The 17172-nt window shown below is 40.5% G+C and overlaps 1 protein-coding gene across 5 annotated transcripts; it reads right to left on the bottom strand.

The window, feature by feature from the left end:
- Nucleotides 1-265: 265 nt before the first annotated feature.
- Nucleotides 266-17140, bottom strand: ubn2a (ubinuclein 2a). Of its 5 annotated transcripts, none has more exons than XM_084128671.1 (17): nucleotides 16515-17140; nucleotides 14891-15007; nucleotides 14692-14793; nucleotides 14255-14383; nucleotides 12899-12999; nucleotides 12200-12716; nucleotides 11345-11415; nucleotides 11128-11257; nucleotides 10202-10311; nucleotides 9876-9986; nucleotides 9613-9753; nucleotides 9486-9533; nucleotides 7737-7782; nucleotides 6292-7608; nucleotides 4117-4339; nucleotides 3806-3874; nucleotides 310-1713 (listed from the first exon to the last, which is right to left on the bottom strand). In XM_084128671.1, the coding sequence occupies exons 1-17, from the start codon at nucleotides 16815-16817 to the stop codon at nucleotides 1667-1669; spliced, it is 3582 nt and encodes a 1193-aa protein (XP_083984797.1). In that variant the 5' UTR covers nucleotides 16818-17140; the 3' UTR covers nucleotides 310-1666. The 5 variants fall into 5 exon arrangements, with proteins under 5 accessions (XP_083984800.1, XP_083984797.1, XP_083984798.1 ...); XM_084128672.1 differs by having other exon boundaries at nucleotides 4117-4324; XM_084128674.1 differs by lacking the exon at nucleotides 3806-3874 and having other exon boundaries at nucleotides 266-1713; nucleotides 4117-4324.
- Nucleotides 17141-17172: the final 32 nt, after the last annotated feature.

The raw sequence follows: 17172 nt of genomic DNA, 5'->3' as shown, positions 1-17172 counted from the left end.
TTAAATGGATCAATATGGGATGTTGTAATGTATTATACACATGTGGACATCTTTGAATACATCAATACAATTACGTATGGTGTGTGTGAATCTAAACAAATTTTCTATAGCTTTAAATTATGTAGCTGACCCTCAGTGTTTACTTATACAAATGTACATTTATTACTTATGACTACAGGTTATTGGTAGTCAAGGCTGCTTGCCTCAAAATGTAAAACCTTGAACTAATGCAGTCCTCAGTTACGCCAGTAACATTATCACCACCTCCGCCAATGTTTTTTTTATTGAATTAATTTTTAGAGCTTGTACTTCAAACAAAAATGACAGCATTTTAATTCCAGAATCAAGACAAAAATAATCTACCCAAATAAGAATTTTCAAGGTGAGCATCAGTTGAAATCATGCCCACTTAATTCAGCATATTTAGAAAATAAAATAAAGCAATATATAAAATTCCATTTTAAAAGTCTGTCCATCACAACATCCACAGAGACGACCAGAGACCACACATTTAGGCTGGCCAACAAAAGAGTTACACCGAGCACAAACGGACACCTGACCTGTTGCTTGTCAACTCTGAGCGAATGCTGTCATCTTTGGTGCCATTTCTCATTGTTACACAGTCATAAGATGCAGGTGAGCCGTGCCAGATTTAGTGAAAGATGTGGGGCTGACACATGATGCAATGGAACAAAGACATTGAAGGAAGAACTAGTTGTCCAGTGAGGTATTGGGGCAGAAGTGACTAGACAGATGGAATAAGACAAACCCACCAAACACACAGAAGAATCTCCACTCAGAAAACACACACACACACACACACCTAATGGTTAAAAGTGGAGCTCTAAGCAATAGCTTACTTTGCATTGAAGCATTTACAGTCCTGCATAGTTGTTCAAACTTACAAACTAAGGCGTTTTATTGAAAGTCTTGGGAGTTCTTGTACTGATATTAAGCAAAACTAAACAAAGTTCAAGTAGGCTATAATCTCATCATTTTTCTCTATGAAAAGCTTTCACACATGATTTATTCATTCATCCATAAAATAATGTTTCTTTCTTTCACAAGGTCCAGTGAGATACGCAGCACCAAAGACAGCAAGACATCTGCACGCACAGATCATACATACTGACCTTGAAAGAAAATATATCACATAATATTTATGTATATTTTATATACATACCCATTTTATTCTAATACACTTAAACATCATCATAATATGTCCCTGTCAAAAAATTATAAATAATTTACCCATATGTATTATTAACAGCTACTATTCTAACAGTCTGTAGAAGGAAACGGTTGGACTATCACATCCCTTTAGGAGCTTAACAAAAATCTACTAAGAAAATAAAACACGGGAATGCACGTTTCCAGCCGACGTTAACTTAAATAGAAATTATGTTGCTTTGTCTCGTACTCCTCTCACGTCTTCTAGCTCTATGTCCACAGTGATTAAGGTCTTGTGTAAACATATCGACAAACAAAAAAATTAAAAAGCGCCCGGCTCACTCCAATCATCCAGAACACTGGTCAGTTAAAAGCAGAATGAGGTTAATTGAAGAAGGGTGGTTAATCTGAACGAAAGCGCAGGAGGTGTGGATCCACGAGCAGCTGAAAACATCCGTCACCGACGCCGTCCACTTGTACATTCTGGTTCTGGTGGTCAGTGGGACTTCCTCTTCGTGTCTCCCCCCTGACTTTGGTTTGCATCTGGAGAAAATCAAGACAAACTCTTCGGTCATCGTGCAGCAAGATTTCGGTTCAGGCAAAAATTAAATCTGCATTTTAAATTTTAGAACAAATGATCAGTTCCAAAAACCTAGAGAGCTGCTAACCTGAGCAACATTTAGGATTCCGCCTTAGCTTGTGAATTAAGACGGGATAATAAAGGCAAGAATACGTTTGATTTGATACCAAGAAGTATCTGACGGAAAATAATTTATTGCGTGTTATTTATAGGTTTGGAATTAAAAACTGGCTACATCGAATCAAAGAAAATTGTTGAGTTTGAAGTGTGACAAATTTTAAAAACTAAGCAGCCAGACAATGCAGTTAGTCGCATGTTTCATTTTGAAATTAGCTGATGATAAATAAAATGCAGCTCATATATCTGTTGCTTTCATTGAATTGAACTCTGTTAAATTTGCATTTAGCGCGAGAATTGAAGATCGGATTTATATATTTGATTGGCAGACAGATTTATGTGGCCAAGTGTAAATGGAACCGTTTTAACATATTCGACCAGTAAAAACACATGAAATGACCAGGTGTAAACAAACACTTAATGTTAACTCTTTCCCTGCCATTTCCGTGTTTTTACTGTTATATGGTAGGGGGCGCTATTACACGTCTTCTGAATCTCATCTGAATGAAATGTTGACACAGGATGAGCTATAGGACTGAAACCATTATGGGTGTTGATGGACTTTATCTACTCCATCTGTGTTTTGATCGTCGTTCTGTATCCGGTCCAGACGTAATATCTTTGACAAAAATTTTATTTTCTCAGCTTTTTGCTCAAAATGTTGCTTTTTTTAATAAAACTTACCCATATTCAAGTGTTGATAAAAAATAATAATGCATGAGCTAGAATAAAAAAAAAATTTTGTTTGTTTGTTTTTTAAGCAGAGGCTCTGTTCATATATTGCAAGTTCGGATATTCATACAACAAAATATTCTGGGGGTCATGAATTTGTGAAAATGATCAAAAACGCTAGTGGTGGCTGGCAATTTCTTTTTCTTTTTTAAAACACTGGCGGGGAAAGTGTTTAAGGGATAGTTCACCCAAAAATTAAGATTAGCCCATGGTTTACTCACCCTCAAGCCATCTTAGGCGTATATGACATTCTTCTTTCAGGCGAATACAATCGGAGTTATATTTAAAAATGTCCTGGCTCTTCCAAGCTTTATAATGGCAGTGAATGGTTGTTTCTGTTTTGAAAAGGAATCCATGATTAAAGTGCTCCACACGGCTCCGGGGAGTTAATAAAGGCCTTCTGAAGTGAAGTGATGCATTTGTGTAAGAAAAATATCCATATTTAAAACTTTATCGCCTAAAATAACTAGCTTCCGGCAGACGGCCTACGCATCGGTTTACGGCGAAAGAGTAACACTTGAACTTGACGCACAACGAAATGACGAACGCGGCAGCGCAGAGGATAGAGCAAAACAAAACACAGGTCAAGAATTAGAAGTCTAAAACGACAATTTTTAAAGAGAAAAGTGGGAGGAGCTTGAGTTTGTTGCCCAGCCCTGTGTTTGAACCGCGAGAGACGTCTAAGCTTACGCTACTCCTACATCTTACATCAAGTGTTACTCTTTTGGCGTAAATCGATGCGTACGGCGTCTGCCGGAAGCTAGTTATTTTAGTTGATAAAGTTTCAAATATGGATATTTTTCTTACACAAACTTCACTTCAGAAAGCCATTATTAACCCCTGGAGCCGTGTGGAGTTTGTTTATCATGGATAGATGCACTTTTATGGACTTCAAAACATAAATGGTCATTCACTGCCATTATAAAACTTGGAAGAGCCAGGACATTTTTTAATATAACTCTGATTGTGTTCGTCTGAAAGAAGAATGTCATATACACCCAGGGTGACTTCAGGGTGAGTAAACCATGGGCTAATTCTCATTTTTGGGTGAACTATCCCTTTAACAGAGTTGCGGCCCATAAAGAAGGTTTAATAATAATAATAATGAAACAAAAACAGGCAAAGGGAAGTAATGGGAGGGTCAACATCAACAGCTTAAATCCAAGAGAGAGCGACAGTGAGCCGGAGGGTTTTTGCAGCGTTTACCTGAGAAAGCAAGCTGTAAGTGAGGAGGTAGAGCAACCTGAGACCCTGGCTGCAGACTCTTAAACAGATCTGGGGGACAGCGGGACAGGTGGAAAGAAACAGGGACACAGTGCACAGCAATCCAGGAGCAAATGAGATGGCAGAAATGCAGCACCAAAACAGGATGTGATGTGGAGAAAGAGGAAGAAAAGAAGGACAATTGAAGAAACAGATTAGGGAGACAGAAAAATTCTAGCCACATAACATAAACACAGGCAAACAGGATCCACGGGACACAGAAGCACAGCAAACATGAGCGCGCACACACTCACTCTGGGCCAGGGTGTATCCTGAGTTGGTAGCGGGTGAAGAGCCCATGTTGCTGCAGCCAGAACCTCCAGGGCCTGTGGGGTTGAAGTTGAGGAGCGATGGGAACTGGAAGGGTAAAGAAACAGGCACTAGACCCCCGAGCATCCCAAAACCCAGGGGGAGGGAGGGGGGCACCGAGCCCAAGAGGTTACTTCCTGAAGATGAAGACATCTGGGGGAAATAGGCCTTGATTAAGGGTTAGAAAGTAATGGTGGGGAAAAGGTTTAGATATCTGAATAAACTGAATAGCAAAATTGAAAGTATATTTGCAAACCATTTTTCACAAACAAAATGATCTTCGGTCAATAATAAATGTCATGATTGTATATTTACAGAGTAATCCACTATTTTCTAGAGGGGGGACAATTTACAGGGTTGTAAAAATGACTCTAGAAAGATAGCAGCATCATTATTGTATATTCACACAGAGATTGGTTGGTCTATTAGTTAAATATGGTGACTTCAGCAATCTCTGTTTCTTTATATGCTAACAGTGAAAATTTAAAAATTTAAATCGAGTTTGCACGCCTGTAACTCAAGAATTATTAAAGATATCTTAATATCCTTTTATATTTTGGTTTTTGGTTTTTAACAAACATTTTGTTTGGCATCTTGATTTTAAAGGCTCTCGATGGATCAATCCCAGAGATATGAATATGTTAAAGTGGCTCCATTAGTAAATGATACACATTTTCAGTGGTCAAAAAACAAATGTGGGTCACTTTGTACACAGCTGATACTTTTTTCTTTTCAAAGAGGAATATCTAAAGAACAAATAATGTTAAATCTAGAAATGTATCATTTTTTATAAACATCAGCTCAACTGCACATAGAACATTCCTGTCTGAGTGCCATAAATGTTATTTTTCTAAAGTTCTCATGGCTGTAACTCTAAAAGTATTCAAGATATCTTAATATCCTTCTAGATTCTCACTCTTAATAAACTTTTCTTATGGAATCTTCATTTTTAAGGTCCTATATAGTTCAGTCCCATAGATATTGGGACCCCAATGTGACTCCATGTCCAAATTGTTGAATTTTACCCATTTTCAATGGTCAAGAACCATAGTTATTGTGTTTAAAGAAAAATCTCTGGAAAACAAATAGACGGGAACGAGATACATTTCTAGTTTCAGTGTTATCAAATCAATTGTATACAACACACCTTCTGAGTGCCAGGTCTTAGTTACATGACTTTAATTTAAGAAGTGTTAAAGATATCTTAATGTCATTTTAGATTCTTGTTCTTATGAAACTTTTCTTTTGGAATCTTCATTTTTAATCTGACAGATATAGGGATGTTAATGTGATAGCATGTAGTTATGATACTGCATATTTGAACTCTTTGAATTTTCAGAAGCTGTTAAAATAAACAAAATATCTTCCAAATATCCCAGAAACTGTTCAAATACACTTTTGAGAGCAAGTTAATGTGCATTTTCAGTGGATTTTTGGTACTCAGAGATTTATGTTTTAATGCAATTATTTTGATAAAGGGAAACCATATTCATTTCTAGTTCAAACATTATTTATTCTTCAGACATTCCTCTTTAAATGCAATAAGTATCAGCTGTGTGCACAGTGAACCACACTTGGTCTTCCATCACTGAAAATGAGTAAAATACATTGAACTTTGAACATGGAGCTGCTCTGAGATCCCCATATCTATGGGACTGAACCATATCCTGTAGAGCCTTGAAAATGAAGATTCCAAAAGAATGAGAATCTAGACGGATATTAAGATATCTTGAATACTTTTAGAGTTACTGTCCTAAATTTCTTTCTTTAAAGAAAAATGGCAGATAAAACACTTTGCAATGTCACAATTAATTGCAATATCGAATCGATAATATTACATTTTTTACACTTTAAAAGCAGCTTAAAAAAAGGTTCAATAAAAAAAAAAAAATGAATAAAGCATGGTACTAACAATGCCTAAGTAACGGATTTCGATTCTCAGGGAACACATATACTGATCTACTAAGCGACCAACTACTGAAGTCGCTTTGCATAAAAACCGCTGCCAAATGCATAATGTAAAGTGCTAGCACTGAGAGCTAGCAACTGCAGAAACAGGTTTAGCATGACTCGACATTTAGCATGCGCAGGTTTGGAGTGACTGAGGCTGCTGGACTCACCTGTGACAGATGAGAGGAGACAGGAGAAGAGGACAGGGTCATGGCAGCTGCCCGACTCGTTGAAGACTTGGCACTCTGACTGGTCCCTCCCACTGGCCTCTGCCGCTGGCTGTGATTGGCTGGTACCGTTGAAGGGGAGGGGCTATTGTTCTGGCACCCTGCAGACATGGGAGTGGTCATCGCGGTGGTGATGGTGTTGTTTGATCCACCACCAGATGGACTGGAGGTTTTGTGTCCACTTACAAAACTGTAACTGGCTTGTCCTGATCCTGACTTGACCCCGGATCCGATTCCAGTTCCTTGTGCGGTAAACGGCGGCCTGAAGGCCGGGCTCTTGGGGCTGTACTGGTGTGAGCTGGGGATAATTTGAGGTCTGGAGTGGGCAAGAGAAGGAGTTGATGAAGGAGAGGGTGAGGACGAAGGAGGAGGAGTAGGAGCAGGGGGTCGCGGTGTGAGTTTGATGATGGGAGAGCTGCTACTGTGGGAAGACTTTGTGAGCGTGGCCTGCATGGGCGTGATGAAGTTTGACTGGTTATGTGGGATAGAGGTCGTCTTGGTCTGTGACAGCAGGATGGAAGGAGAGGAAGTAGTCGGAGAAGGAGACTGCTGAGGGCTCATCTGTGAGGGATGAGCGTTCATACGAGACTGCAGGGAAACCACAGTACCGCCACCGGATTTGTTAGCACAGTTTTTCGCTTGTCCAACGGGAGACGGAGTCTGAACTAGCTTCACTCCCATCGTCCCAAATGACCTCTGCTGAGGAGGTAAGAGGGGCGAGGCGGTAGGGGGTGGACGGGGTTTTGCAGACTGTGCTGTGTTCATTCCTGAAATGCCAGCTCTGTGAGTTGGTGTTCCCACGTGTCTCTGCACGGGCCCGCCGTTCTTTAGCATCCCAAAGGTCTCGCCTCGCATGGAAGCTGAAGGAGAGGAAGTGAGAGGAGAGGAGAGGGAAGGAGAGGTAGATAGACTGCTCATATTCACCAGGGAGATACCAGAAGGCTCCATTTTTCCTGAAAGGGTGGAATGTGACAGAGGAGAAGAGTAGTGGCTGACTCCAGTTGAGGATCCGAGGACACCGGGAGAAGAGGCGGCGGGAACGCCGTTGTTTGGCGTCAGGCCCTTGGCAGCATTACTGAGGAGAGCGAGAGCCTTGGAAATGGAGTCCAGAGAGTTCGCCGCCAGATCCTCGTCCAGTGAATCCGAGAGGCAGATGGGTTCAGAGGGAGAGGAGGGCGGTCTGCACCCTGGGGCAGGTAAGGCAGGCGAGGCAGATGTGGATCCAACACCTGGAGCAGGCCTCTGTGTCCAGCCCACGTCCTGGAGCAGATCATGGGTAGAACAACAGAAGATACAGATCTTACAAATCTCATCACAGTCAACCGGAGGACATATAAAAGTGTTGAATTTGAGTATATGGACATAATGGTGTAGTTAAATTTTACTACCGTCATTTTGGCAGCTTTTGGGGTTGGAACAATTCTTTTCTTGCCACTGTTGAAAAAATAATTCACCAATCACAATGAGGCATTAAAAACTATTCAACATTATTGGATTAGTTTAAAGGCCCGTCTACATCAAGACAAATATTCTGTGCTATAAACACTGCAATTTGAATGTTAATGCGTCTGTTCAGACCACCACAAACATTTGCATTGCTTTTGCATGATGTGACTGATTTTTGAACGGACTGGTGGTTATCTCTTTTCCATCGCACTGCAAATAAAACTGGCTAACCAAGAGTTGCGCTTTTGGTCACATGCCCAGAGCTGCCACTGTTAAATAAAACTACGACTGGTGATAGAGGTCTGCATTCTCGCGACTGCGTGGCACGGGACAACTTTTGACTTGCTGAGTGTGGGTGTGGGAGGGAAGAAACAGATGTGTGTGTGAAAAACAGGAAAAAAAAAAAAAAAAAAAAGACTCGTAGGAAAAATATAAATATCTAAAAATAAAGGTTACTCAAATGTATTTAATGTTTTAAGGTACACTCATCTACTGTGCAATAAAAATAAAAGGTTTACAAGTGCAGGGTAGGATATTCTCAGGGTTTTTCGGTTGTATGCAACAGCAATGGAAAGCACAGAATCTTGCACACAAAAAAATCAATCCTGTGCAGACCTCTACTAAGTGGGATCAGGGACAGACTATTTTGCTAAGCGACAGAGAGTAGCAGAGGCTCTCTTTCTGTTTCTTTCTGAACGGCTGTTTGAAAACATTTAAATACTATTTGACTGCCACTATATTCTTCTCCATGACAAGCGGGTGTCAGAAAGTCGAGCAGTGCTTTGTGTATTTCTGGGTTTTTTTCTCCCACAAGCGCCACCTAATGTTAGAGAGTAAATTTGGATTTTCATTTAGCCTGTCTGCCGTTTTAGGTCTGGAGAGACAACTAGCATGCAAAAATTGGACAGATCTTTTATGCCGATTGCCGAACATTCGTTTTGCTGTGAACAGTGCTTAAAAGAGAGATTCTCCACGAAATCCCATGAAGCCTATTTTAGGACCTTTAGGATAATTTTTGTATTGTGACACTAATTTTAAAACAATTAAGCACATTTGCCCTCAAACCAACATTTCCACAGAAAAGCACCAAATTAAGTTCAAGGGATGTCTCTATGGACTAAGATGAGGTTAAATATGTTGTCCTCTAGGCAAGGAGACATGAGAGACCACTCACACACCCTATTTATATTTCAGGATGTCTGCCATCAACTGAAATTAGAAGAACATCTATAACATGGGGTGCTAGAAATATAACTTCTAAACAAATCATTATAAATCTTTGTCTTTTCAATGGGTAAATTGAGAAAAACAAAAATGAGTAGAAACTATTTACTAATGCACAATCCCATCATGTGGGGTCTTATTTTGCCGCACTTCATTCAGATTTTTATAAACCAACCAGGAAAAAGAAACAAGTCATGAAACATTTCCGATATTTGGAGGCAAAGTTCATAAATTACTAGTATTACAATTGGCATACTTAATTACTAATCTTTAGCCAAATAATATACATGTTTTTTTAATACACCAGGAAGATGTAAGTCCTGTGCAAAAAATTAAGTTTAGAGTAAGAGTAGATGGGAGTAGAGTCAGATGGGTGATTGAATAAGCTGTCGCCACTTTAATCCAAATGTAGGTTCTATTTGGATTGCAAATAGTGTAAATATATATGAAAAGGTTGATGTACTCACAGGCCAGTGAGATGACCGTGTACCGCACGACTCTCCTTAAAAAGCATCCTGAAAAAGACAGAGAAATTTTAAATTACAGGATATTTTTCCAGCAGAAGGTAATGCCAGCACACAGTCAGACACACACCTGGTCTGCATCCAGCCTTTGGGCCAGAGAGGCTTGACTTCATTCTCCATGAAGGCTTTCAGATAGTCCTCCACAGACAGAGAGCACTGCTCTAGCTCATAACAGCTCAGCTTCACACGCACCAGGTTACACAACAGAGTCCTGGCAAAACCAAGAGGCATATGGAAGTTTATGGGGTAACTCTCAATTTCTGCCACTGTCAGCCTATTAGTGGCGTTAATGTCTGCTCTGCTTCATTATTAATGATTTTATCTTGTCCAAACCTGAGTTTGTCATCCCATATGAACTTCTTCCTTGGTCCCATCACCCTCTTTCCTGGTTTCTCTTCATCGTCATCCTCGGATCCATTCTTCTCTCCATCTTCTATTTGCTGCCTGTAATACACACACAGTGAATTTAATTCTCTAATTCTCTCTAATAGTTCATTTATTTGATGTATAATTCTCTATACATCTACACCATCCATTTGTATAATTCTCTATACATCTACACCATCCATTTGCCCTTCTTCACAGTCTCTTCCACAAATCTACACAAGCAAATCATGAAAGCAGAAAGAGGCAGGAATTTGGGAAAGTTTAAGACTTACTTAGCCGCAGCTTTTGCCATGCAATCCATGTTATATCTGGCGATCTGTTCTGGCATCACGCTGCACACAGCCAGTTTGAGCTTTAACAAGGGTGTGCGCAGACGGTCATCCTGCAGAAGTGGAAAAAAAGACAGTTGTATCCAGTGTTGGGGAAGTTATTCTGAAACTATAGCCTGTCTTACCAGTCTACAAAAAGTACTTCCTTGTGCTTATCCTGGATGTCGCAACCTATATAAAAATTACGATTACGTTCGGGAAGATTGACTTTTCACAGATTCCCAACATTTGAGCTCCCGCACATACGTCATTATGCGACAGGAAGCACACGCTCCCGTTTTATTACAGGTAATGATGCTGAAAATAATGTTCAGATTCTTGCACACACCGGTCGTTACGCATCATAAAACCTCAATGTATCGTACTTTACTGTTCAACTGAAGAAAAAGAGAAGACAACTACATCTTGGATTGCCTGAGGGCGAGTAAATTAACAGCAAATTTTCATTTTGGTGAACTATCCCTTTAAGGCCCTGACACACCAAGCCGACTATTTTTGTGGTGTGTTCCGCACCATCAGCAATAGTCGGACCCCGTTTGGGGGGTTTGGCATGTTGAATCAGCATCTGTCGGTGTACACACAGTTATTTCCGTACACGCAGGCGCAGAACGCATGTGCTAGCTGACAGTCACCCGTAGTCCTTTTAGTGTGTTCAAGCTCAAGAGATGTGTTCAAGAGATGCAGCCGACACGAAGCAACAACAGTCAGCTTTCATGGTCGCGGTTTCTTTTACGTCGGCTTGGTGTGTCACGGCCTTTAGCTACTCCAACGCTATTTGTATAATTATCATTTGTGAGAAAGCAACAAATACCATTCTGGTTTTAGAGTCACATCTTAATATCCTCTATAGGTATAGTATAGTCCTGTACCTGTATGTTGAGGCTGAGTTTCTTGAGTCGTTTGAGTAGCGCCTCCTTGTTACAGGGCACAAAGGCCTCCAGGTGAGAGTACACATCTGAACGCACGTTTGCCGGTTGCTCCTGAACCTGCAGCTCAATACTGAATGAGAAGAAAATGATCAACAACTAGAAACAATGGACTTTTGTGGAAAACAGCTGAATGAGAACATGCTGAGATTTGACTTACTCGAGCAAGATATTATTCATATCCAGTGTGAAGAACTTCTTTCTGCCTTCTTGATCAAATTGCCTCGATGCCTGAGTAAAAACAAATTATAAAAAAAACATCAGGTTGTGCAGGAAAATGCTTTTTAAAAAATGGTCCCTGAAGTGTTTTTAAAAGTGGATTTGTGGGCGTATTATTTGCTCTCTATGCATTGACCTCCAGTGAAAACATTTAATGCATAACATTTTAAACTTAGATGTAATGCTGTTTATATAACTGGTAGCCATGACAAAAAAAAATATTCACTTGCCTTTTCTCATACATTTATCTGCTCACAAAAACAGGCTGGGATGGATTATAAACTTCTGATGCTATTAAAGAGTTAATTTCATAAATTTTATTCACATTTTTTCCCATTCAGGTCTACTTATAAAGATAGCAAAATGATATAATTTCTAAGACTTCTCTGTACACGTGCCTACATTGTTTTGCTCACATTTGGGCTGTGGGTTTGCAGTTGTTTCCAATATAGTTTGAACTGACCTATCCTATCCTTCAATAGCAGTCTCTCTGCAAATCCTGCATTACATTGTGAGAGATTCACAAAACAGGCTGTGCTGAAATGCTCTGCTAAAACTGACAAGATCAGACTGAATCATCAGGGATCTTGTTAAAAATAAACTTCAGTCACCTAACATTAGAGACACACATGGTGTTTTTTCAGCGTGGTATCAGTATATGGGTTTTTCTTATGGACTGAGGATGGATTTTTGTGCCTCAATATGTTTTCGACTCATTTCAAAAAAATTACATTTTTCATATGACCCCATTTAACTAAAACGAGTGCCATAGAAAAATAACCAAAACGGCACTCACAGCTCGTAGGTCCTCTATGCGCTTGATCAAGGGGGCTGGAAGTCCATCGGGGAGAGGTGGAAAAGAGATGAGACCAGCCTGCCCTCGATTCAGTCCCCCTGCGCCAATCTTGTGCCCAGATGATGAACCCAACACAACCTGCCCGTTCTCCCTGCCTGATGGGGGCATCTGAGATCCTGCATCCAAAAAACTAAAGTCCAGGTCACGCATGATATCCTGAAGCTCGCTTTCATTGGCTGAATTAAGCAGTGACACCATGGCAGGGTCGGCCGTCAGGTCAGCTAGCGAAAGGTCACTGTTGTTGGCATTGCTGTGGAGATGGGAGTTCTGCAGAAGGTTGTTGGAGTTGGGAGTGCTGGTAAGACCAGGGACCAAGTGAGATGCACTGAGATCTAGTTTCCGCATCTCTTCCTTCTCTCGCGTGAAACGGCGGAGCATTGCAGCCAGACAGAGCGAATCCTTCATCAGTTTCTTCCTCTTCTTCTTCTCAGGACGATGAAGGCTCAGACTAGATACTCTGTAAGGTAATATAAGGCCATAAAAACTGCATTCATAATAAGTAACTTTTTAAAGAATCAGTCTACTAATGGCTTACTTGAAAATTAAAAAAACTAACTACACAAGATTTATACAAGTAGCTGTTTTATAAAACTACTTTTTGCTTTAGTTCCAGATTTACAAAAGCACTTTTTTGCTCACCCTTGTTTGGCTACTTTATTCTTTCTGGGTTTTTTCTCCTCTAAACTGGTTCCATCTTTCTTCTTCCTTCTTTTTATCAGTGGTTCCTCTCCATCTCTCATCTACAATCAAAAAACAATCATCAGTCCTACAATTACATTCCAAGACACACGTCAAAAGTGGGGTCTTATGAAACACAAGGTCTGCAACAGCTAGAAGCTGTCCACACCGGACACAACAAAGCGACCGTTGCAAATCCATTTGTCATTCGTATCAGAAGTAGCGTGAGCACTTGGAAGTACGTCAAAGATAGAACGGGGCATCAGTTTACCACAGGGAATTTGTGGTGTGGTGTGGTGTGTCGCTTCCAGTGTAGACAGCAACACTGATTATAATGGGCTCTATTTGCTTTTGTCGTGTAGCGCAGATCACGTCTGGTGTAGACACAGTGTAAAAGTGATAGTTCAACCAAAGATTTAAAGTTCTGTCATCAGAAATTGCATCAAGCAAGCCCAGTTGAGCTTCTGTGTTTGCCATGTGCTCTATGTATATGCTTTGCTCAACGATTATACGTGTGAATAAAAGCTTCTATTAAATCTGTGCATCATTTAAAGCAATCATGTCTTTTCAAAAGACTTGTATTAAACTAATGTTTCAATTGGACTACTTTTACAATCTCTTTATGAAGTTTTACATGCGTGGACTTTCAATGGAGGGGTAGTAATCTCTCAGGCTTCATTAAAAATATCTTAATTAGTGTTTCAAAGACGAATGAAAGTCTTATGGGTTTGAAACAACATGAGGGTGAGTAAATGATGACAATTTTAAATGTTTCTGTAACAGGTCTATATAACATTTAGTGACCCTGTTTTCAGATAGTTATAACATCCGTCTGTGGCGATCTGTTCATAGGTGGTCAGTCGAGACAGATATTATAAATAGATGTGTAAACGGAGTCCAAATTGTTTTGTGATCTGATCACTCAAACCATATCTGAAGGTAGTCGAATGTGACCAAGGGTTTTTGCTCCTTAATCTGATCTGATTTGAAAAACTGGAACATGATGTAAAGCACTGATATCTGAACACTATGAGCGTTCTGCTTAAAATATCATGTTTGCTGTGAGATTAAATTGTACTATTTGGGAGCAACAGTATGCCAATTTTTGTGCTTTTGTATAGCATAGTACGTTATGTAAATCAGAGATCATCTGCTCACAAGTGGTCAAACGAGACACACTGGAGATGCATGATAAAACCAGTTGTAAATGACAATCTGTCTCAACTGACCACTTCTGATCGGATCACCCGAGAGTCGAGACGGATATCTATAACCAGTTGTACATGGGGTCACTTGGCAAAAACGAAGGAAACTCACCCTGGATTTTTCGGCTTTTCCCCCGTCCTCTCCCTCAGATTCAGAGGCAGCTCTGAACTGCAAAGTACCCGTATTAATGTAGAATCCGCCAAGCTTGGTGCTCAGGGAGGCTGGTACAAGCTCATCATACTGACAGGAAGAAGACACAGTGATTTACAGAGGTGTTATGCTGTTTGTTGGCTGAGGTTAGGTCAAAGTTGAAGGCCGCTATGATGTCAGAACATGCAAAAAAAACTCAACAACTCCACAACCACACGTTTCAAATATATCAATAACATAAATCTAAATATATCTATCCATCACTGACATGAGTATGAATGAAAAACACCCTTAAAGTTCAGAGAGCAATGAGCCAGAGTTGGTAAACAGCATGTTATATGCCAATCGATCATCTCCATAGTGATGTCTGTCTGTTGCCATGGCAAGTGCCCACTCACAGCTTCCGAGTTGTCTATGAAGGGGTCACTCTCATCATAGCCGAAGCCAATGTCAATCAAATCCTGCATCCGATCTTTCCGCCTCTTTTTCCCTGCGTTACCCTGTAAGGACGTCAGCGGTAGCGGCAACGTGACACTTGGCATTTGGGTGCCCACAGATTTTTAAAATTCAACTTAAAAATCATAGAGAAACACTTACGTATTTGCTTTCAAACTTTTTGGCCAGTGCCTCGACCTCCAGACGTTCTCTCTCATCATCAGTAAAGGGATTATTCAGGTCCAGGGAAGACTTAGAACTTGGTGGATTCTTCTTAGCCTGTGGAGGGAAAACGTGTGAGCCATATTAAGCCATTTATTTTTCCTGTTCGGATTAGTGGATCAGCATGTGTACAATACATTCTGTATCAATATCATTTTTTATTGCACTGATGACTGCGATGTTGGACATGTTATTTTTCCATTTACACTTAAAGGAATAGTTCACCAAAAATTAAAATCCATACAGTTTCAGATCCCATCGACTTCCATTTTATTTTTTGTCCATTCAATAGAAGTAAATAGGAATGATTATTAACTTTCTTTAAAATATCTTCTTTTGTGTTTGGAATGACTTTCGGGTGAGTGATATATCGGACACCATTTCAATATCGGCCGATATACGTTTATTTTTAATCGTTATGGGCCTGATAAGAACATTTGTCTGATTTATTAAAGCTGATAAATAATGGATTTTTCCTTCAGCTGACACACTTTAGATATGCACCGTTCTGAATTGCTTGAAATATGATTGGAATTACTTCAATAGGCTACATAAAATTATAATGAGAACATGTGCTTGGGACATGGCTTTTAATGGTGAGACTTTTGTTTTTGTAATCAGGCTCTCAAAAATTATATAAAAATTTGGATTTGGATTTAGATTTATCAGCCAAAATATTGGTTATCGGCTAACAATAACTGTAAAGTTTTAATAATAGTTCTAATTCTATGAGAATTAAGTCCACAGCTATAACGATAACGACAGGGGAATTAAATTGCTGGAATTACTTTCAGGACAATGAACAATAAAGACAGACAGCCAATCACAATCCACCAGATTTTAAAGAGCTCAAGCAATTAAAGTGGCAGATGATATAATTACTTGCAATAAACAGATTCTATTTGAAATGGTGTTGCCGTTGACTCACTATCATGTTGTGTAGTAGTAGTATCATTGATATAATTAGTAGAAACTAAAAATTGCATTGCTGGTCATGTGATCTCAATATGGTGGCACCCATGAGGTGGTGACCCACTTCATGTAGAACAAATCATATTTTTCTAGCAGACCAATATATAGTCTTTAACGCAAGTCATTTTAATTAGATTTCTCAAACGTGACGTTCATTTATTTATTTGCAAAACTTTTTTTAATTATCAAAAAATGTCTTGACATACGTCAAAGACCAGGTTTACAAAGTAACATGGACAGCCAATGAATTAAGTTAGCAGCAATTCAGCTCTCCTTTATCTCCATTTGGGCTTAGAGGGGGCCGGGGGCCACAAAGGTCACATACTCAACAAAGTGCTCCAAAGTTTATAAGCAAAAAGGATAGAGACCATTCATAAATTAAACGCACTTCACACTCGCTCATAGCATATGTCACACTTGCCATTTAGACGGAGATCCCCTGAAGAGGACTTTATTTTGGAACTCCTCGGCTAACAGGCTAACGCATAAGCAAACTCAGCAAAAAAACAAACAAACAAGCGGTGTCTTTATAATAACAAGGAAAGGTTAGTCTGCATACTCTTTCCTAAAGTGATCCGGATAGTTATCGTACCTGTTGAGACTGGATGAGCTCGCTGTAGTTGAACTCGGCCGAACACTGCTCGTTTGGCTCGGACAGACACAGGTTTAGGCGTACTGTCTTCCCTTTGGGCTCCTCGCTGTCTCTCTTCCCGATCAAAGCCTCGCGGTCACCCGCTGTCGTCACCCCGGTCCCCATCATCTTCATCCTGCCCTCTCTGTCAAAACTCATCTCGGTGGCCCCGTCCTCCTCCAGCCGCCGTCTCCTGCCCTCCGCGGCGGGACCACCGGCCAGGGCCGGCAGGGTGACAAACTGCACTTTTCTCGGTTCGGCCATTTGGATGTTCAGTGCTCTTGGACACTCACTCACTCTCAGTGGCGGGGCTTGACTTCGCCAAACAACTTGATTTAAAGAGCTTCAAGGCGGATGGAAAGGGCGCTCGGAGGCTGTACTGATGCTAGAGTCCCCTCCACACCTTACGGGATGCGCATGGGAAGGGATGGCCGGGTGAAAGTTGATTTTGGAGGCGCAAGCATCCTCGGTCGCTACGCTCGGGGGACTCAGGAGCTCCGAACAGCCATCTTAGATGAGAGAGAGTAAATAAAAGAGCGGAGACGAGCGAACTGAGCCTGCGCGCACACGGACACCGGAAACGGTGTGCGCGACGGAGAGGTCGTGGTGGCCAATCAGA

Source organism: Abramis brama (assembly GCF_963993115.1).
Source record: "Abramis brama genome assembly, chromosome: 11".
Classification (NCBI taxonomy): domain Eukaryota; kingdom Metazoa; phylum Chordata; class Actinopteri; order Cypriniformes; family Leuciscidae; genus Abramis; species Abramis brama.
Note: the sequence above shows the minus strand (reverse complement) of the source record. Positions and strands in the feature narration are given on the sequence as shown.